Raw genomic sequence first — 23,123 nt, 5'->3', positions numbered from 1 at the left:
GCCAAAGCATCCTGCACATAAGTCCGGTTTTGGCAATTTAAATGTCAATCTAGATCACATCTATGGAGTGCGATGGGATGAAAACAACCAGCATCAATGAAATCCCCTACGGCAGAGCCAGTCATCCCAATCTTCATGCCCTTCATTGGGATGACCGTGTCCCTAGTGGGTGTCAAGGGCACGTGAAAAGATCAGGTGCAATACGATGGCACAAAAATTTGTGCCTTACGCACCTGATCACCCTCCATCTTGGGGATAGGCATGTCGGTTGTGGGGCCCAAGACCTGATGGAGGGCGATCAGGTGCTTAATGCACAAATTTCGTGCCATGTGATTGAACCCGTTCCGAGCTTCTTCTTCAAACCCTGATATGATACCGAAAAAAGTAGGGAAAGTGTGCAACAGTCAACAGGTGGGATTACCGTGTCGAACAAGTGAGTCTGGATCCGGTTCTACCGAGTCAGTATCCAACCCGCCTTACCCAAACCGGCGGGGTATGTATACACTCCGGGCGGGGGTGTCAGGGCGCGAGCGTCGCCACTCACCAAAACGGTGGCACTCGAAGAGGGAGCGGAGCGAGGGGAGAACTGAGATTGCTCCTTCTGTCGGCGTATGCTTCGTTTGGGTCTGCAATCAATCGGAAATTCTGCTTGTTTTCAAGCTTCGTGAATCGTGAGGTAGATGACCGGCGGTTTTTCCTTCTCGCCCTTTGTTTCGAGTCGCAATCGAGGGAGGGCGATCCTCAACTAGGGCTTCTCCGCGCCCCTCTCCGGATTTTCGGCGGGAGAAGGTTTCGAGATAGCAAAATTCGCCGTTAATGGTTCCGCTGGAGTTGGAGAAATGATGGGAAACGGCGAAGAGGAGCCGGAGAATAAGCGGCGCAGCCTGAATTCGGTCTCCGTCATGGCCAAGAAGGAACCTTCACCGACTTCCCCCGACAATAAAGCCGTATGTGTTTTTGGAATCGGTTCCGTTTGTGGTTTCTTAGGGAAAAGTCGATCGTGATATGCGGTTGTTTGCATGGGACCCTTATGTTGTGCCGTGGAAAATGATTGAAATGATTTTTTTGTTTTACATAGTGCGGTTGGTTCACTATTTTCTGCTTAATTGTTTCATCCTTTGCAGAATAGTACAAATTTCGTGCAATTCATTGTCTCCGTAGAGAATTTGCAGGAAGTTTAAATTTCTGGTGTTTATCAAATTTATGGATTTCTAGGCAGTTACTCCTGTCCTTTTTTTTCCCGGTTCTTATGTAAACGCTTCTGGAGAATTGTGGTATTCCATTTTTGTATTTTTGTTCGTGATGCAGCTACAGGGCTTCTTCGTCTCTTCATTTTGTTTTCTGTCCTGCTGCTCATTCAAAAATTTGATGCCCGTGTTGAGTTTGTTCATTGGTTTCGTTTTCTTGGAATGAAGAGATAATTGGGCTTGTCGATAGGGCTGGGAAACGAGAGAGAGCTCGTGGCTCGGCTCTTGTTTGGCTCGTAAAGATTTTGTTGAAACTAGTAAAATTGGCTCGGGAAGCTGAACATGAAAGATAGGTGTCTGGCTCAGCTTGGTTCGTATAGGCTGGTTAAGTAGTGATCGATATATTTTAGATATATGTTACATCCTATAATGTCGTGTGGAACAAATGATTGAAGTATTTGGCTTGCAATCATTAGGCTTAAAGACAAAATCCTATTGCTTCCAGATCTGAACAACGTGTTTTCTTTTGTAATCCTATTGCTTCCAGATCTGAACAACGTGTTTTCTTTTGTAATCCTATTACTTTCAGTATTTTCAGTTTTTTTTAAAGCAAGCTCGAACTCGACTCAGCCTGCCACAAGAATGAGTCGAGCTTGAACACTTCATGCTCGGCTCGTTTACCAGCTGTCCTTGTCGACGGGACATTGTTAGAACTATTGTTACTACTCCTTTTTGTATGACCGTTCAGAGTTATAGGGTTTTTCATGGTCATACCTTTGGGTCTGAAGTTGCTGCCAAAGAAAATATTCTAATGATTTATGATTGTTTTGTTTACTTATGCTATCTTATTGTTCCTGTCTTTTGTTGAATTAATACTTCTAATCTGAGTATTTCTCACTGCTGCATATTTCAATTACTCACAAACACTGATCTTGAGCATAATGTAAGATCTTCATTTATCAATTTGTGGCACCGTGAGACCTATTAGAATTGATGCTTCCTGAGTTACTCTAAAAATGTATGTTCATATTTGCAGGCTGATGCAGTTATGCTTCAATATCAGAATCAAAGGCTTGTCCAGCAGTTAGATGCCCAGAAGAACGAGATGCATGTCCTGGAGGAAAAGTTTAATGAATTGAAAGCTAAACAAATTGTTTATGATGAAGCATTAATCAATGTTAATAAAAATTGGAATCTGGTTCGTGATAGTTGTTGGACATCTTCATTTTGTATATTGAGTTGTTTAACTAAGATTTCCTCTTTTTGACTCGTGGCTTATTGCTTGTACTGCTTTAGTTGGTTGATGACCTGAGCCTGCTAGCTATACGAGCTGGGGACTATGAAAATGGTATTCAAGCGCTAGAGCAGTCAGAGCACTCAACAGGTTTGAAAAAAGTTGACTGTCATTATGGTTGCGGAGTCTAGCAAAAAGTATTAATGATGGAAAGTATCATGAGTAATTTCTTCAGCCTAGTTGGGAATTAAAATATTTTGATCCTTTCCTAGGTGTACCTGCATCATGCCCTTTGGAGGAGACATTTCTTTGCAGGCTTCTAGAAGCAAATAGACCTGAAAGCCGCATAACGAATGGGACAGTGGACAATGTTGAAGAAGCTCTTGCCTCAAGGCAGGCGTTCACTTTGAGCTTAATGAAGAGCTTAGTGGAGGCTATAGATACCCAACGGATGAAAACTGAAAGATTAGCATCATCACTGCATGGAGACCTTTCTGCTGAAGGTAAGCAAATTATTACTGACAGGGTCTTTGCGATATGCATTTTCATTATCTTAAGTCGTATGTAATGATAAGCAGAGCCTTCTTTCTTTCTGCCTAAACTGCAAGTGATTGATGAGTTTATCCAGAAAGCTCTCCCCAACCCCTCATCCTTCCCCATTTTGCAGATGCTATTGTTGAGTTACGTAAGATTGACAGTGCTTTGACAATGGATATAAAGAGTCTGCAGAAAGCTATTGATGCCCTTCATTTGAAGCATAAATGTTATGAAAAAGAAATAAAGACTTACCTTGAAAGTCATGCAACAGATCAATCTGAAATTAAACAATTGGCAGGTAATATTCTAATGCCATTGTGAAGAAGTGTGAAAGCGTGCATCTGAAATTATATAGTTGTTTGGAACCTTCCTTCTGGATGTTAAATTCAGGTCTTGTCATTTTCCTTTTTTTCCGTTTATAAGGTGAACTGGAGGACAGCATGTCGCAACTGGAAGAAAGTAGACGGAAGTTAGTGAATTTGAGAGTGCAGAAAAATGTGGCATCTGGAGCAAAAATTCCCATCTTGAGTCCAGTCAATGGAATCAATTCACTGGAAAAGTCCGCTGAAAGGTCAAAGGGAATGCGTGAGTTGAAAGATTCACTTGAGGAGGCTAAGGTGCGAAGGATCTTATGTAACTGCAATATCTTTCTCCAGTGTAATATTCCTGCTCTTTTTCTTTTCAGATAATAAATGCATAGGTGAATAAAGATCACTCTGTTATATTTCACAGACTTTAGCAGAAAGCCGTCTTTTGGAGCTTCAAGAGGCATATGAAGAAAATGCAATCCTGTCAAAGAAATTAAAAACTCTTCAGGTTTGATGTTCTTCATAAATAGGATCATATTATGTTCTTTCTTTCTTTCTTTTCCGTACAAGATTTATTTCAGTTTTTTGAAGCCTATCTTTTGACTCATGCGTGCTTTATTCTTGTGCTGCTAGAATGATCTGAAGGATGAGAAATATGTCATGTCCTCTAGACCTTACACTACACTGAATGAGCGGGTTCAGCATTTGAAGTCTGAAGTGGAACGATACAAAGGGTTAATTGACTCCTTGCAGGTGGAACTGATTTTTTATTATGCATCTCTGGAACCATTTTGTGATGAATCTCATTGAGAATTTCTTCTAAGATCAGTATGTTATTAAGATTTAACTTTAGGCTGACAGGAACAACATAATCTGGAGAGAGGAGGAACTGAACGTGAAGGCAGAAACAGCTGATGCTTCACGAGAAGCTGTTGGCAGTGCTGAGACTAGGATGCAGGAGCTAGAGATTCAGCTGCAGAAGTGTATGACTGATAGAAACAATCTTGAAATAAAATTGGAAGAAGCTGATCAGGATTCAGGTAAGAGTGGAAGCACACTCTTATGGATAAGTGGTTAGCCACCATTGTACTCAGATTTATATTCTGTCACAGGAAGGAAGGATATCAAATCAGAGTTCCGTGTCATGGCTGATGCCTTGTCTAAAGAAATGGGAATAATGGAAGTGCAACTGAATCGTTTTAAGGAGATAGCACATGAAGCCCTCTCTTTACGTGAAGAAGTCCATTCTCTTAGAGATAAAATAGACGAAAAGGTCTCCTCCTTAACAATCCTATTATATTCGTTAAGCTGCAAAATTTGGCTAAATAATTATTCTTTTAAAAGACGTTTCATTACTGTGCACTCATTAAGGAAACAAATGCTATAATACATTTGGGTGCTATTTAAATTTTGGACACAAACATAATGTTTAGTTTATTCCTATCACATGGGTACGGGTGCAGATACGACACGGCAAATTCGAAAAATGTGGGAACGGCAATACAACTATATATATATATATATATGTGTGTGTGTGTGTGTGTGTGTGTGTGGTGGTGGTGGGGGGGGGGGGGAGGGGGTGTTGGGGGATGTTTGTTTCATTTTAAAATGTCTAAAAGGTGTTTTCTTTTTTACAAGGGGTAAATAATTTTTTTTTAAAAAATAAGGGGATGTTTGAAATTTTTTCTTTTTATTTTTAAGGGAAGAAGGTACTTTGTAATCTCCTTCCCATTCTCTCTCTCTCTCTCTCTCTCTCTTTCTCTCTCTCTCTCTCTCTATGTGAAGAAGGAGGAGCCGCTACTGCTGCTTCTCTCTCTCTATATGCGAAGAAGAAGAACGAGAAGGAGGAGGATGGGGACCCCATACCATGGTTGCCAGTTGAGGAAGCGGGAGCGGGAAGCGATACGGGAAGCGGGAGCGGGAAGCGAGGCACTTTCAAAATTTTAGGAAGCGGGGAAGCGTGGGACCACTTAGGAGCGATTCGGGAAGTGTCTCGGAAGCGACCTAGGAAGCGTCTCGGAAGCGACCTAGGAAGCGTCTCGGAAGCGAGGGGGAAGCGAAAAAAATAAAAATAAAAAATAAAAAATACAAAAAATTTAAAAAAAAAACAGGGGAAGCGAGGGGGAAGCGAGGGGGAAGCGAGGGGGAAGCGTGGGGGAAGCGTGGGGGAAGCGTGATGGGAAGCGCGCTTCCCATTAAAGGGAAGCGCGTCCCCCATTAAAGGGAAACGCGTCCCCCATTAAAGGGAAACACGCTTCCCAAAAAAGGGGGACGCTTCCCCCCACGCTTCGGAAGCGCGACGTTCCGCGCTTCCGAAGCGCGCTTCGGGGAAGCGCGCTTCGGGGAAGCGCGCTTCCCCTTTTAGCTAGGCGCTTCCGGTAACCCTGCCCCATACCCACTGCCTCTCTCTCTCCATGCGAAGAAGAAGAAGAAGAACGAGAAGGAGGTACCCACCGCCTCTCTCTCTTGTTGCTTCTTTGTCTTCTCCTCCCCTTGTTCTTCTTCTTCTCCCGTTGGTTATGGTGGAGACCTCTCTCTCTCTCTCTCTCTTCTTGCTTCTTCGTCTTCTCCACCCACTGGTTAGGGTGGAGACCTCTCTCTCTCTCTCGTTTCTTCTTCTCCTCCCCTCGTTCTTCTTCTTCTCCTGCTGGTTAGGGTGGAGACCTCTCTCTCTCTCTCTCTGCTTCTTTGTTTTCTCCTCCCCTCGTTCTTCTTCTCTTGCTGGTTAGGGTGGAGACTGGGGAAAAATAGTGAGAGAGAGAGAGAAAGAGTTGGGGTTCGGGTTGGGTCTCCGTTAGACCCGACCCAACCCAGTCCCAGTACGTACAACACCTGGTCCTTTTGCCGTGTCTATGTGACCCAGGTTTATTCAAATGCTATGTGATTGTTATCTCAACTATCTAGGGTTCTTGCTGGAAGTGGTATATGAGGGCTACATCAAATTGTTCAGTCATAGCCTTTTGAACTTTCTGATAAGGGTCAAGGAAGGAACATTATAGAGTAATTATGAAAAGCCACCTAACATTTCAGTAATTGCATTTAGCCGCGTGCTTGTATAACTTATGTTTCAAACACATGCTTAGTCCTAAATTCATTTGGTTGACCTTGTTTAGTCGAACTGAGTGACCAAAATACAGGATTGGCTTTGGGCCTTTCCTGCACTGCAACTAGTGACTAAAATGCCCTCACTGTTGATTTGTTTAACAAAAAAATATAAGCTGACATAAAATGGGTTGCTTTACAGAGTCAGGACAAAAATGTAATTTTATATCTCAAGTGGGTATTTGATTCACATTAAGTAGGCAGTTGGATGTAATAACCAAATTTCGGGCAGTAGTTTGTAAATAGCTCATACCTTAGGTGGATTTTTGTTAATTACCTCTTACTCTGTGTCACACAAGATAGTTTTTTGATGCTAGCAACTCATATAAGAAGGGAAGGAATATGCTAGTAACCCAAGCAGAATTCGCGCATAAGAGATCACATTGCACATTCCTTGGGAGCACAGTGAAAGCAAACAATAAAGAAAAGATATATCCAAACACAATAGGCAATAAGCCAAGAATACAAACCACTATGGGCAATACAAGTGCACTAAGGCACACAAGAGAGAAGAACAAGAGAGGCAAAGTATAAAAAATAATATTTTATTAGTAAGAAAAGCTCAAAGCGTCTTGCCTTTATAATGGGGATTCATTCCCTTTTTATAAGCATCCAATCCCAATGGCTAGTCCAACTAACTTTTGGACACTCCCAACGACTAGTTCAACAGCCACAAAATACAACAAAATAAAAAATAGAAAGTTAATATATACAATATTATATAATATATACACTAGTTAAATAGTATGGTACATAATAACTATTATATATATATATATATATATTTAGCACCCTCCCCCTCAAACTTATGGTGAAACCACCGAAAGTTTGCTGAGAAGGAAGAGAAATCGTGGTCAATGCAAGGTTTTAGTGAAAAACATTCACGATATGATATTCAGAATATACATAGGGCAAATCAATAGTCCCCTTCAAGTGCTCATCCCGAATGTAATGGCAATGCATCTCGATATGTTTGGTCCGTTCGTAGAATGTATGATTAATGACAATGTATCTGACACTTTGAAGGTTCTGAAGCATCAACTCCCATGTCTCTAAGTAGGGACCACAACCATATGACCTCAGTTGTTGCCGTAGCCATCACTCTATATTATGCTTATGTGGAGGATAATGATACATTTTGTTGCTTTTTACATGGCCAAGATATAAGAGAATCACCTTGGAATACAAAAACTAGTAGTTGAGTGTCAGTTATTGGGATTTCCTCCTTAATTAGGGTTAGTATAAGTAATAAGATTTAAAGATGAGGAAGATAAGAAAAACCCTTTGAATATAGTATTTTTTATATATCTTAATATTCGCTATATGACACTCATATAGAAACAGGTTGGCACTGTAGAAATTGACTTGCAGTATGCGCTGCGTGCACAATGTCTTATCGAGTAATAGACAAGTAGGTTAATGTTCCAATGAGTTGTCGGTAAGGTGTTGGATCATCCAGTAGAATCCCATCTTCAGCTCTCATCTTGGTATTAACTACTTCTGGTGTGTCAGCATGTTTCTCATATGTGATTCTCAAGCGGGCAACAATATCAGTTGTAAATTTCATTTGAGATAAGATGTATCCTCTTGGTGAGTAAACTACTTCAATACCTAAAAAATATCTCAAAAAATCAAGATCAGTCATATCAAATGTTTCTTTAAGCATAAATTTGATTTCTTCAACTCCTTTCTTATCACTTTCTGTGACGATCATATCATCAATATATAGGAGTAATATAACAAAAGTTATGGTAACTGGATACTCCATTTTACCCTACGTACCTGTGTTAACACATGTATCCCCGTGTCGACACCCGGACACACATTTTTACCCTCTATACATGCAAGTTTGTATTTAATTTATAATTTATAATTATATTTTCACTATATAATATATATTTTAGATATAGCATATATATAGATTATATTGAGTTTATTTTGTATTTATGTGATATATATATATAGTCGTATCCCCGTACCCACATTTTTTGGAATTTCTATGTCGTACCTTTCGTACATGTGACATAAAACAAAAGTCAAACCTATAGACCTTACAAAAAGAGCAGTGTATAACACGATCTTAAACCAAGATCTAACATAGTTCTACTGAACCTATCATACCATGCCTTTGGGTTTTTTTTTTTGTCCATAAAAGACTTTGCGACGACGAAGAACCATACCCTTTTCAATGTTAAGACCAGGGAGATGATCCATGTATACCTCTTCATTTAAATTTTCATTTAAGAAGACATTTGTAACATCTAATTGGTATATAGGTCAATTCCTAATGGATGCTACTGTAATAAGGGTCATAATAGTGGTCATATGGGCAACAGGGGCGAAGGTTTCTTCGTAATCTATACTATATTCTTGAGAATATCCTTTTGCAACTAACCTAGTTTTATATTTTTCTAATGATCCATCACTTTTGGTCTTTATTTTAAAAACCCACCTACATCCTATAGTCTTCTTTGCCTTTGGTAGTGACTGCATTTTTCAAGTTTTAGCTATATGTAAGGCTTCTAATTCTAAATTCATGGCTTCCACCCATTTTTTTATGTCTTTGGCCTCCTTATAGTTTGAAGGTTCATGATATGAATGCACAACTATAAGACAAGATTTATAATTGGGTGAAAAAGACTCATATGAGACAAATCTATTTGGGGGTCTAGAGACACGTTCGGATCTCCTAAGACTAGGTTCTTCTATTTCAAGGGATTAATTATATTTATCAAAAGCACATGGATTATCCCCACCATTACATCGAGAGTAACATTGAAGTTCTTGGCTAGGTTCACTATCAACACTTGACTCTTGAATAGGTTCAACATTATAAAAAAATATCATTAGAAGCATTATCATCAACATTTTCACTAGAGTCATAATCCACAACTTTATCATTATGTTTAGCTTATAAATCAAACAAGAAAGCATACTTAAGATCTTCCTTGGATTCTTGAACATCAAAACCTTTTTCTTTTTCAAGAAAAGTAAACATTCCTAGAAACATAGAGTTTATCGTTTTTCAAATCATAACATCTATAGCCTTTTTGGTTATCGGCATATCCAACAAACACACACTCTATGAATATGGGGGAGAGTTTGTCATGTTTTTCAAGAAGTACAAAACACTTCCATCTAAACACCCTCAATATTTTTAAATCAGGACTACTTTTTAAAAAGATTTTTTATCGAGGTTTGTTTTCCAAAATTGGAGAAGACATTCTATTTATCAAATATACAACGGTAAGAGAGGCTTTGGCCCAAAACTTTTTGAAACTCCTTTTGAAATAAGCATGCTTCTAGTTGTTTCAATAATATGACGATGTTTTTTTCGGCAAATCCATTTTATTGAGGTATTCTAGGACAAGATTTTGATGTATAATCTCATGTTTTTTCAAATAAGTTTGAAATTCATTTGCAAGAAATTCATCCCCTAAATCAGAGTGAAAAGTTTTGATATTGGTTTTAAATTGATTTTTAACAAGATTATGAAAATATTTAAAACCAGCAAAAACATTAGATTTGAATCTAGGAAGTAGATCCAAGTATGTCTACTATAATCATCTATAAAAGTAACATAATATGAAAATCCTCCTTTCGACATAACGGGGGTCGGTTTCCATACGTTTCAAATGCACCAATTTTAAAAGTTCATTTAACACAAAAGTTCTTGATCCAAAACGAAGCATCTTCATTTTTTTTCAAGTATACAATTATTACAAACAAAATATTTTCCTTACAATATTTTTCCAAAAAAAGAAAAAGTAACAATTTGGAAATACTTGGGTGACCTAATCTTTTATGCTAAAGAGCTAAGTCAATTTATTTAGCATAATTACAAAAAGATTTTTTTGAAAGACAAAGATAGTTCATATAATAGAGGTCTTATCTTCTATGACTTTGCCCAATCAACTTCCCTAATTAGAGATTTTGCACCAACAAGCCTTAGATGAGAAGAAGACCTCATACCATAATCCGAGATTTGAGAAACCGAGAAAAGATTCAAGTTTAGTTTTGGAATAACTAACATTCGAGATAATTTTTTTTAAAATCTTTTGAAAAAGTCTTTAAATTTTCAGTGCTTTTGGAATTTAAAGAGGTTCCATCAACAATGAAAACATAAGAAAAATATTAATTGGTGCAATCAGAAAGTATAGATTCAGTAGGAAATGAGGCTCTCGAATCTAAGATCCAAGAAGACTTACTGGGAGGAGAAGAAGATGATACCACGACATCGAAAGTAGATGTAGTGACCTTTAGGTATTATTGAAGAGCCTCCGTCAATTGAGCAATATACAAGTCCTTGAGGTTGCTTTTTCTTTTGATTGTTTCCTCTCTTTTGGGTGTGTCTTCACTCACTGAGGCTCCCTTACATATGAGTTTCGAGCATTTTGGTTTTATATGCCCCGGTTCATTACAATAGTAATACATGATTTTTCTTCCACCTCCATTATGTTTTTTCTCGAAGCGAGAAAGTCTATATGTCCTTACATCGTTGCTGGGTCTTGACACGACAAGTACTTCACTTGTCTTGTTCATGCCGAGTCTTGTTTCCTCATGACATACTTCGGCTAGTGCCTCACTCATAAGAGGCATGGTTGTTGTATGAAGAAGTGAATATCTCACCTGCTCGAATTCCTGTCTAAGCCCAAACAAGAAAGCTAATAGATTTTCCCTCAATTTGTTTTTGTCTCATTTCTATTGCCGGACCTTCTCATTTAGGTTCAATCATGGTTAGTTCGTCCCATAAGGGAGACAAAAGACCATAGTAGTTTATTACGCTTCTATCTCCTTGCTTCGTGGTGCACACCTTTTCTTGGAGATAATATTGTCGAGTCATATCCTTTTAAATGAATATGCTCTTAAGAAAGACCCATGTGTCACTCTCTTTCTTGAACTTGATAATGTTGGTAGCGATCTTGAGTTACATAGTATTTATAAGGCATGAGAGAATTTGAGCGTTAGTCGCCTCCCAATCCTCCATTTTATCTCGATACTCTTTCAAGGTTTTTCCCTTTTCTTCGTCAGTGAGAGCCTTCACTTGATTTTCTTTTCTTCATGTAAGCTTTAGTTGGGGTTCGGAAGTGGTTCCACATACTTAACCCCATAACTTCTTTCCTTTGATGTGATTTTCCATGGCGGTCGCCCACATCAAATAGTTGGATTCATTTAGTTTGAAGTAGATAACGGAAGAGTCTCTTTCGGCCATGATCACTAGATATGACGGAGAGAGAACTTGTATTGGATTACCACCAACAATAATGATCTCACGAACCACTGGGCATCACCATCTTCAATCTTCAAGAGCCTTTGGCTCTGATACCATGAAAGCAAACAATAAAAAAAAGATATATCCAAACACACTAGTCAATAAGCCAAGAACACAAGCCCGGGCAATACAAAAGCCTCTATGGGCAATAGAAGTGCACTAAGGCACACAAGAGAGACAAAGTATAAAAACTAATATTTTATTAATAAGAAAAGCTCACAATCCGCTTACCTTTACTATGAGGATTCATTCCCTTTTTATAAGCATCCAAAAGGCTAGAGCTGGCCATTGGGAGTGCCCAACTGCTAGTCCAACTAGCTGTTGGACACTCCCAACGGCTAGTTCAACAGCCACAAAGTACAACAAAATAAAAAAAGGAAGAAAAAAAACACAGAAAAATAATATATACAATATTATATATATAATATATGCACTAGTTAAATAGTATGGTACATACTAACTAGTATATATCTATAACAGTATATTTAACACACAGGTGGCAATCCTTGTGTTCCCTTGAGGCAAACTATTTCACATGGTAGGACTCCTCCTTCCATCAGCCTAGACAGGATACATCTGCATCACATGGATACTTCACTTTGTATGTGCATGTGCGCCCTGTGTTGACACGACACTGCACGAAGATGAACACTGAATGAGCCACTTAGTAGGCACAATCAAACCATATTGGAAATTTTGTTGTTGATTAGCATATTTCAATTTCCACCTTATATCTTTATCGAATCTTTATTAATCATAATTTCTTTGAATTATTGAAGAATTTGCACTCTTATGATATGCTTTGCTACTTTAGATTGGGAATTTGTAATCTACAGATTCTGCACAATCACATGCACATATACATATGCCATGTGCAGATGCATATATATACATGGACACACATGTACACACGGCCATGTCCTTGTGTCCCAGTTTCACAAAGTTACCAGGTCATATAATGTTTATTAGCATCATGTCTGATACTCACTTGACTATGTCAGTAGATGTACATTAAGCGGTTCTCGTGTGCGCTTTTTTTGGAAGAATTGGAAACAATTAGCTGGCCCCTTTTCCTAGTCCTGATCAAATTAGCATATTGATTCTGAACCTGCCTGCAAGTTTTATTGAGATGCTCTTGTGAACTGTACAAGTAAGGTTGGGGGTCTCCATTCACTGGATAGATACATACTAAATATTTAGAGGCCAAATCTTGCATCCATTTCTTGACCTAGTGAAACATCTTTGGGAACTATTATGCTTGTTCAGATGAGAACGTGGACCATCTTTAGGGAATACTCTGCAATTAATAGTTATAGTTAGAGTTAGCGAAGTTGGTGTTTGATGAAGAGCAGCAATTAGGATTCTTAAGAGAGAATTCAGTAGTTTACAGATATCTGTGTGCTTGTTTTAGGTCAGTTATCACACTAGGTTCATGTTTTGTGACCAAAAAACTGTGTTGTGCTCTGTGCTCTGCAGTACCTGATTAATGCAGGAATTGGTGGCTTGTATAACTGCATTATGTGTGTTGTTGGTGTCTCTGTGTTATAGGCATACTGAGTATTTCCAGTTGTGGTGCCTCTTTATATTATAATCATACTGAGTATTGCCAACTCTTTTTCCTAGCAGAAGGTCCTTCTTTTTTTTGACTTTTCCACAATTGAGATTTTTCTTTTGTATTCGGTTAAGAGAAAAGGCACTCCTTGCATTGGATGATGGCAATCTGGCAATGGTTGGTCTATTTTTCATATTATTAAGAGGCATTATATGTTGATTTGATGTTGCTGCAGTGTCATGATCGATCTGATTCAGACTTCAAGTTGAAGTCTTCTAAGATAAATCATTGTGGTTTATAATAATCAGAATAGTAATTTAATTATGATCTCTGGTTAAAATGATGAAACCTGCTGTGCATCTATCCAGTTGATACTTGATAGAGATGCCTTTGTGAATGCTGCTTGCTTGCTGTTTTTGTATGCCTCATTCGAAGCTTTAAATCACACAACCAGAAGCCCCCAGCTTACATAGTGCAGGCCTATATGTGGATAAGGTCGATGGAGCAAAAATGCCAGAATAAAAAGGTTTATCCTCTTCAACTCTTTGAGAAAGAGTAACTTATCTTGCATTTAGTAAGAAAAATAACAGGTTGCAGACTTGTATCCTTAGCTAATCTTCATTCTGTATTTGGAATTAAAAATACACTAAGAAAATAAGGTATCATGCAGAACTTATGCTGATAACAAATAAAAAGTAAATTTGGAGAGAAAAACCATGGACATGGCTATGCTGTGGGGGGAGTGTCCTTTCAAAAAAGAATGTTCAAGGAGAAGTCGTTTTATTAAGGCTTAGATCAGCATTTCTTGATTCAAAGTGGTTTCACCAGCCATACAGTTTTTAGTGGATCTTGTTGGGAGTTTGTTAATTTGTTCAGGCTTCTTGCAATAAAATTCCAGGGAACCAACATGGTAACTGGAAGAGATACTTGCCTGTGCTGTACACAATGGAGCAGGAACAAACATTCACTTTTAGCAAGTGAGTTCTATTTAGTTACACAACAACATACATGAGAAATAATCTTTTGAATGTAGTGCCAATCGAAGATTGTGTTTAAACAGTGAAAGTTTTGGATTCTAATTATATTGGTTAGCTATTTGGTGTTGATGCTTCATCTTAGTAGAAAATCACAATTAAATTTCACACTTTCTGGATGTCCTCTTTGCTCTTTCTTGATTTTATTCTAATTCTTCATTAAGAGGCAGCACCTTCCATTTCATTCTGATAATATCTGTGCATCAAATTAATTTTCTTTTAAATGATTTGATTGCTTGTGATTATCCTTCTTATCTTATTGCTTTGGAGTTGATATTCCTTTTGTCATGCAGACAGGAGAATACAAAATGTTATCGGATAAATGTGCTACGAACGAGATAAAGATTAAGTCCCTTAAGACATTGGTAATCCTAATGGCCTTGGATCCTTTCTTATCCCCAGTTTCTTATTATTGAGCTTCTGATAATTTGTTACATCTTTATATATGGTCTGTGTCATACTCATACTTTCGATACTTGAATTGATGCTAATTGGCATTTTCATGTTTTAATAATGTGTACAAATAGCATAACTCTAATTTCTATCATTAAATAGTAATTTCTAACTGACGCAATGTATGTATAGATTGAGAAGTTACAGAAGGAAAAACAAGAACTACAGATTCTTCTTGACATGTATGGCCAAGAATGCTTTGACAGAAGGTACTGTTGAATGCTCACTATTTTTTTCTCTGGATTATCATTTCCTAAATTTATAAATTTTGATGCAGGAAGATCTGATTTCCAATTGACATTTTTGCTTTGATGTTTTTCCCTGTGGTGTTTACCTCATGATTTTTGTGAATATTAGAAGTCATAAAATGCTCTCCTATGTCACACGGGCACGTTTGAAAGATCCACATACCTGTGTTGACACGCCTTGGCATAAGTACAAGTACCAGGTGTGGCATGGGTACGTGCTCGGTCTGGGTTGGGTCGGTCCAGCCAGGATCCAACCCAAATACCAAACATTCGATTTTTGCTGTTGTTTGACCATCAGTCAAAGGGCAGTGAGGGAGAAGAAGAAAAAAAGGAGAGAGAGAGAGAGAGAGAGAGAGAGAGAGAGAGAGAGAGAGAGAGAGAGAGAGAGAGAGACGAAAACCCCTTTGGTTTTCCCTCTCTTTCCAACCTACCCCACTTTTATTTAAAAAATTTTCATCCTCTCCCACCTTCTTCAACAATTTCACTTGAACCCCCTAACCATTTAATTATATATATATATATATATATATATATATAGAGAGAGAGAGAGAGAGAGAGAGAGTCGTGTCCCTGTACCTGTATTTTTTAAAATTGCCATGTCGTACCCTTCATACCCATACCCATACCCATACCCATGTGATGTAGATGCTCTCTAAAACTTTATTACATACATCTCTGTAGTGTAGATCCCCAAATGGTATTTTGACATGAAAAGATGTCAGGTTCTGGGTCAATTTTAATGTTGAACTTACAGGAAATCTCTAGTTTATAGAATTGATTTGTTAAGCCCCTTCATTTTGATTATGTTGCCCTAGTTAGATCATAATGGTTTTTTCATGGGAGAAAGTAAAGAAATATATTTATCACAAACATAATCACAAATGTTGGCCTAGGCTATATCTTGCCAAGGCAATTTCTTGTGATAATATAGGTTTAGTTTAATCTTGGAAAAATCTCAGCGCTTAAATTTTTTTAAAAAGTATGAAAATGGCAGAATAAGTAAAAGTATAAAAGAAAGAAGAAAAAATATATCTAAGATATAGAAAAGAAGTAAAAGAATAAAAATAACTAACAATATCATGATATTATCACGATATATATGTTTCTGATATTTTCTAAATATCGTGAGATTTTACCTTTAATATCATTCTATCAATTTATAAAGATATTTCAAAATATCACCTATATCTGTGATTATGATCATAAATCAAGAAAGATAGGTTGTTGGTTGACGAGGTAGTCATCCCAACTGTATTGTGGATGACTACAATGTATGATTAAACATGGGCTTCAGCCAAGACAGGTTAGTGATGGAAGTCTGAACATTAGCCAAAATGTTTTTATGGCTAACATAGATGTTCAAAGAACATTCCCTGAAAGTTCAGCTGTTCCTCTCTTTCCAAGTTGCCCACCATGCAGTCAAGAGTCAGCATCTCCAAGCAAACTTCCATTTTTTATTTTTTGTTACTTGATTTGGTCCCCATCAGTGTTGTGAAAGCGTTGAGGCGTAGCGAGGCGCTCCACCAAAATCTGAGGCGAGGCATAAGCCTCGAGGCGTAAAGCGTAAGCCTAAAAAGAAAAATTTAAAACTTAAAAAAACTATAAAAAATATCTAAAATTATAAATAAATAAAAAATGCTTTATTGATGAAGCAACAACTAACAAGAAATAAAAAATCTCAAATAAATACTGACAAAATATGAGATTAACTTGTAAAAATCAATCACACTCATTATTTCCACCAGATCAAAGACTAAGTAACTTGTAAAAAATGTCACAAATTATATATCACTCCCGGATGTTGACCAACCATAGTGATTACATATAAACACATCATGAATGGGTTTTGTTAGCCAACCTACACATTTTGTTATGGTTCAACTATGCTAAAGCGATAAAGAGTGCCCTTACTGAATAACCCATGCTATAAGCTATGTAACAGGGATTCGGCTAGCAGGGTCGATGCACTCGACGCGGGTGCGGTCAACCCGACCCTGGGTGCGTTGACCGCACCCAAGGTCATTTCGGTCCAGTTTTCTGCAACCTCCGATCTTTGGAGGGATTCGAGCTTGACCGAAGGTCTTCTCGAGTGTATTGTTCCCTTTCCGGAATCTGGAGGAGAATGCCGGCGATGGGTTGGGGGTGTGGCGTGGACCGTTGTGTTTTCTGCTGTCGACGCCCTGGAGGCCGATCTAAGAGACGAGACGGTGAGGAAGAAGGCAACAACGAAGAGGAATGTAGACGACCGTTTTCCGGCCATGTTCTCGCCGAATTTTCGCCGTTAGTCAGGGTTTTCTGGGAAGGACGCCATGGATTTTCAGAGAGAGAGAGAGAGAGTGAGAGGGTTCAGGGTTTTGCGTGAACGCCAATGTGAGTTTCTGTCCGTGTCAGTCTGCATCTTTTTGTGCCCTACTGAATCCAATCTTAGTTGGTGTTGGGTCATATTCATACGTGACCCGTTCACAAGTCGTGGCCGATCTTAGTTGTTGTTGGGTCATATTCATACGTAACCCGTTCACAAGTCGTGGGCCACTATGGTTTCAATTCGCACCTGATCCGGGAAATAACCAACTCCAATATGGTGTAAATGATCTTGACTGGGATGCCAGATCCGAACAAAAAACAAACCCACACCAGTCCGATATCCAACTTAAACCTGTATGCTGACATGCAATCCATGACCTGGGCCACCAATTGAAAAACACCTTGCAGTAGGGGGGAAAGTAGGTTGGATACAGACTGGATTACAGTTGATCCGATTTTGAATCCAGAAGGATTTGATGATGTAGATCTGGATTTGGAACTAGTATATATATATATATATATATATATATATATATATATATATATATATATATATATATATATATATATATATATATATATATATATATATATATATAAGAACAGCTTAACTGCTTAAATGTTAGCTTCTTAACCATACTTACACATCTGACCATTAAAACCGGAAAACTCAACTTTTCAGGGTTTGCTTTTGCCTCTTTTTGTTTTTTATACAGATTTTTTGCCCCTGCCGCACCCCCGCACCCGGGTTTTTTGGAAGTGCCGAATCCCCGCACCCGCACCCGCACCCGCACCCGCACCCATGTGACATAGGCTATAAGCAACATTAATCAAGTCACTTGTGATTATAACCAAACCTCATGGCATCTCTAACCTCTTTGACTCACAATTAAAACAGGCTGAACAGTCCTTATGCCCCAGATCCTGAACTATAACACATTCATCAAACATATAGTTTGGTATGTGTACTCTCCAGTCATAATGTACAGCACCAAAATTTGGGATATCATGCATGATTTAGCAAGCTACTGCTACATTTTATAGCATCAAAATCTTCAAACTCTGAAATACACATACACTCAAATATTATAGGACATACCCTTCTTAATAGACAGCCCTCTGTAGAGATATATTTTATTATCACATGCTGCACAGTGCTGAAAGTTCTGAAAAAATGCCTAACTGAACCACATGCCACACAATGCACCATTGCCCAAAAGCAATATTTTCTGGTCTTCTCTATCCACAAGTTTCACAAGTCTCATTTTCTTAAATGAAACCTCACTCAAAACTCGTAAACAATTTGTTTCTGTGATCCCCACATAATACACATACACATGATGAAAACATCCCCAATCCCCATGTGATCCCTCCCCCAAAAGAAAATGAGAAAAAGCAGTAGATTGCGTGCGAGAGGTAAGAGTACCTGTGTGAGAAAAATATGAGAGAGAGGGAGAGTCTGCGTGTGAGAGAGAGACTGCACGTGAGAGACGAGAGAGAGCCTACGTGAGAGAGAGAGAATGCGTGAAAACATAAAAGATTATGGTTTGTTTAAACGTTAAACCCTAATTTTTGGTCAAATGAGGGCTTTGACCCTCATTTGACCAAAAACCCAGGCATACACGCCTCAGTTTGAGGCGCGCCTCGCCTCGAGGCGTGCACCTCAAGGCGTGTGAGGCGCATGCCTCGAGGGTTTTGTGCTTTATATACGCGCCTCAAGGCATAAAGCCCCTCGCCTTGAGGCGAGGCACGCTTTTTGCGCCTTGAGGCGTGTTTTTAATAACACTGGTTCCCATAGAAGGTCCCTTATGCCTAGATCATTCTAAAAGTTTGCCCAGTCCCTTTTCCAATGTTGCTGGAAAATTCACCTGCAAAATAAATGCAAGGCTTATTATTTCCATCATCCTCACATGCCTTGTCACCCAGTTTAATTGGATTTATTAGTTTGGATTTAATTACTGGTTTGGATCCCAAATTGCCTATCTCTATTCTTGTCTTGTAACTTTTGGAAATTGTTAGGTTTGGGTTATTCTTTTCTTTCCTTAACCTATAGTGTGAACACGACTTCCTAATTGTTAAGTTCAGGGCGCGTTTGTGTGTTGTGAAAACCTGGGGTTTTCACGAAAACACACAACTCATGCATTTTTCAGGCCCCACCATGGCAACACAACACCATTTTCATAAGACAACGTCGTGGATTGTTGGCCTACGACATTGTGGATTGTTGGCCTACGACGCCATTTCGTGATATGTAAATGAGCCTTTTGAAGGTGACACACCATGCACACATCATCAACTCTTGCTGACAAATCCTGGATTTTCTATAGAACCATTTTAATGGATTGGGCTTGCCTAGATTTGAAAAGCCTCCACTCATCCTCATTTGTGTTGAATTTTCCTTAAAAGAAACAAATACATCATGACAAACCAAAACTTCCCTCTTTAATCCAATCAAGAATTTTCTAATGTCCTCGAGAGAAAGGGATTTACAGAAAAGAATCAACACACTCGAATTGTGAGAAGTCAATCCATGCAAGGACACTTCATCCATGGCTCCTATGTCATATCATGGACACCAAGGTATGAATTTGTCTCAATGCATTTGGCATCTAGTGCCATTAACCATTGTTGGCAAACCCGTGACTCGGACTCGGATCGCCCGACCTTTGACTCACGGGTCAGCAGGTCAACTCGGTAACTCGGACCGGTTAGAACCTAAACTTTTTTAGTGTTTTTTTTAATAATACCTTAAATATTGAATATAACACTGTGTTTTCTACAATATGAATGCAAATAATCAAAATCCAAGGCCCAAGCAGCAAATTCACCAAAATCAAAGCATTAAAGGATAAAAACTACAAAATATTTGCATAAAAAAATAGATAAGCTTCATAATTTTACATGTAACTAGCCACGAAAATAAGAAAAATAATGAAAATTGTGACATGGTACAACAAAATGAAAAGTAACATGAGAAAATTCATCATCATTTTGTAGATTTACATTATTTACAGCAAAATGAAAAAAGATTCACACAATGCACACACACGCACATGGTACACAATAAGGTGAAAAACACCCAAAATGTGCATCAGCTCAGCTCAGCTCAGCTCAGAGAGAGAGAGAGAGAGAGAGAGAGAGAGAGAGAGAGAGAGACTGTAGTCAGTTGTCGCCGGCAGTGGTCGGTGGACGCCGGTGGTGGATGAAAATGGAGGGGAGGTACCAGAGGGTTTCTGAAAAATGAGGAAGCAGGGGAAGAGTCGAGAGACTCGAGCACCGTGATATATTTTAAAGCCGGTTATACTCTTAACGAACCAGTGTTCATACCGGTTCAGCTCGGTGAATCGGGTCAAAACTGATATGTTTGAAACAGACGTGAATCGTCTGATTCAGCATTGACTCGGTGAGTTGCCGAGTCAGTGCTGAGTCAGTCGATTCCTAAACTATTCCAACCCAAACCTGGTTAAAACAGGTTTGGGCTGGATCAGCAGCCCAACTATTGGACGAGTTCCCGAGTTGGATCGCCAGGTTTGCCAACTATGCCATTAAACCATATATCAGGTGAGAGATCTCTATTTACTGATTATTATGCATCTAATCCAAAGCAGGAACCTGAAACTGGCTGATGGATCTCCTTATTGTACTTTTAGGAAAGGTACTGTTCACACTCTTTGTTTCTCACTGTATTCTGTTCTCAATACACCAAAGTTTCCCATTAACCTTTTATCACTAAGTATCTTTACTGAGGACCTTAATAATTTTCTAAACTTTTATCATTCTTATGTTGAGGATCTTTGGTTGTGGATATGAAGACTCAAAAATGTAAAATCACTTGTATAAAATCATTTGTAATCTCTTTAGTTTTTTAGTTTAGTTACGTATTCTAGTTAGAATGTAATTAGGTTAGGTTTTAGTTTTATTCTTTTTGACATTCATAGACCTCTGTTTTTTGACCAAAAGTCAAAAAGCTTTTTGTATTAGAGAGTCGTTGGACTCCCAATGGCTCTATTTGTAATCTCTTTAGTTTTTTAGTTTAGTTATGTATTGTAGTTCGAATGTAATTAGGTTAGGTTTTAGTTTTATTCTTTTTGACATTCATAGACCTTTGCTTTTTTACCAAAAGTCAAAAAGCTTTTTGTATTAGAGAGTCGTTGGACCTCCAACGACTCTATTTAGAGTCGTTGGGAGTCCCACGACTCCCTCTTGGCCTCACCTTTTGAGTGTTATAAATATGAGGTGATTCCCCTCTTGTAAGATAGCTTTTGTGTGGGTATTTTCCCATTGAAATAAAGATTATTTTTTTCCATTGCTTTGCATACCCTTTTTTGGGTATATTTGTATGAACCCTCGTGGTTCTTGCGAGAGTGTATTGCTTATGAACCTTCGTGGTTCTTGTGAGAGATTTTTTGTATCATTTGAAGATTTGATTGTGGGTCTCATCTTCTTACCTGGTATTAGAGCTCGGTAGTGACCAAGTTATTCTTATCGGTACATTAGGAAGCATGCCTTTCAACGTTTGAAAAGAAAAGTGACATTCTTTTCAAGTATATGTGAAGTTGTGATCGTGCAAAAGCTTGGAGGAGCGCTCGTACCCACTATCCGTGGTGGAGTAAATATTCTCTCTTTTCTTCCTTTCCCCTACTCTTCTTTCATTTTTTTGACATTTTCTTATCCAAACCTTGTAAAATGGATGACAATGATAATGTCACCATTAAACCCATTAAACTCAACAATACAAACTATGTTACATGAGCTTCAATTACGAAGCACCTTATATGAGGAAAGGGTTGTAGGGATTAGTGGATGAGATCGATTTGGAACCTAAGCTAATTCTTACAAAGGTTGAAAGAGAAAGAAATACCTCTTACGCAGGTTGAAAAAACTAAAGCCATTACCACTTATGAGAAAAAGTGAAAAGAATGGAGAATGTGATACACCAAGATTATGTCTTGGCTCATAAGTAGCATAAATATCAAAAAATGTTCAAGTCTCGCAAAATTTGAACATGCCAATGATGCATGAGACTATCTTAAGAGAATGTATTCTCTTAAAGATATTACACATGTGTGCAATTTACAAAACCAAGTTCGAAATATGGTTCAAAGGGAAAAAATATTAGAGAATACTACAATAGCTTGTCCGAATTATGAAAAAAGTTTGCTCTTCTTGAACCAAAGTGGCATTGCCCACAAGACATAGAACTCCGCCAAAATCAAATAAATGTGGAGCACTTTTTTCAATTTGTTAATGGACTAAGATCGGAATTTGAATCTACCAAGTCCATTCTTCTTTATCGAGGGAAGGTTCCCTCAATAGAAGACACAATAGATGAATTAAGCATGGAGGAAAATGGGCTCAAGAATAGAATCATCAAGAGTGATGATAACTCGGTTCTAGCTGTATCTAGACCGGCAAACTATGTTCGTACATACAAACCTCCAAATTATGGGAGGACAAATGATAAGAGAAATGAAAATGAGTTTAAAAGCGTAAATAATTTGTTACTCTTGTCGAGAATCGGGACATGTAAAAGCTTATTGTCTGAAGTTGAAGAAACCATATGAAAAGAAGGTTGCTTCTGTCGAACCTCCTCAAGAATCAAGTGAATCATCCATCGGAAGCATGTCCTTAACACAATTGGTGGAAGCACTTCAACCTCTACTCAAAGGAGCATCTTCATCCACTGGAGCCGCCATATCTTCCGTTGTCATCTCCGACCCTTGTAAATCTCTTTGGCTCCTTGATTCCGATGCTTCTTTTCATATGACACTAAACATTGATATGTTATCCGAATGCTATAACTCAAATGGATCAAATGTTTTTACTACTGATGGAACATCCCTTGAAATCAAAGGAGTAGAGAATTTTGAAAAAGGTTTTCGAAACTCAAAA

The 23,123-nt window shown here is 38.3% G+C and overlaps 1 protein-coding gene across 2 annotated transcripts in view; it reads left to right on the top strand.

Moving 5' to 3' along the window:
• The first annotated feature begins 513 nt into the window (after window positions 1-513).
• Window positions 514-23,123, top strand: part of LOC149816543 (E3 ubiquitin-protein ligase BRE1-like 2) — a 76,146-nt gene continuing 53,536 nt past the window's right edge. Inside the window, exons 1-12 of one of the 2 annotated variants that reach the window (XM_089988169.1) lie at window positions 514-947; window positions 2,224-2,385; window positions 2,484-2,571; window positions 2,694-2,924; window positions 3,089-3,256; window positions 3,382-3,575; window positions 3,691-3,774; window positions 3,900-4,019; window positions 4,120-4,306; window positions 4,379-4,539; window positions 14,520-14,591; window positions 14,812-14,888. In XM_089988169.1, the coding sequence (XP_089844295.1) occupies window positions 840-947; window positions 2,224-2,385; window positions 2,484-2,571; window positions 2,694-2,924; window positions 3,089-3,256; window positions 3,382-3,575; window positions 3,691-3,774; window positions 3,900-4,019; window positions 4,120-4,306; window positions 4,379-4,539; window positions 14,520-14,591; window positions 14,812-14,888 (1,652 nt within the window). In that variant the 5' untranslated portion in view covers window positions 514-839. Of the gene's footprint in view, window positions 948-2,223; window positions 2,386-2,483; window positions 2,572-2,693; window positions 2,925-3,049; window positions 3,257-3,381; window positions 3,576-3,690; window positions 3,775-3,899; window positions 4,020-4,119; window positions 4,307-4,378; window positions 4,540-14,519; window positions 14,592-14,811; window positions 14,889-23,123 lie in introns of both variants that reach the window. The other variant, XM_089988168.1, reaches the window with a different exon arrangement.

The sequence above is a fragment of the Nuphar pumila genome, chromosome 14 (assembly GCF_984573655.1).
Source record: "Nuphar pumila chromosome 14, dmNupPumi1.hap1.1, whole genome shotgun sequence".
Lineage (NCBI taxonomy): Eukaryota > Viridiplantae > Streptophyta > Magnoliopsida > Nymphaeales > Nymphaeaceae > Nuphar > Nuphar pumila.
Note: the sequence above shows the minus strand (reverse complement) of the source record. Positions and strands in the feature narration are given on the sequence as shown.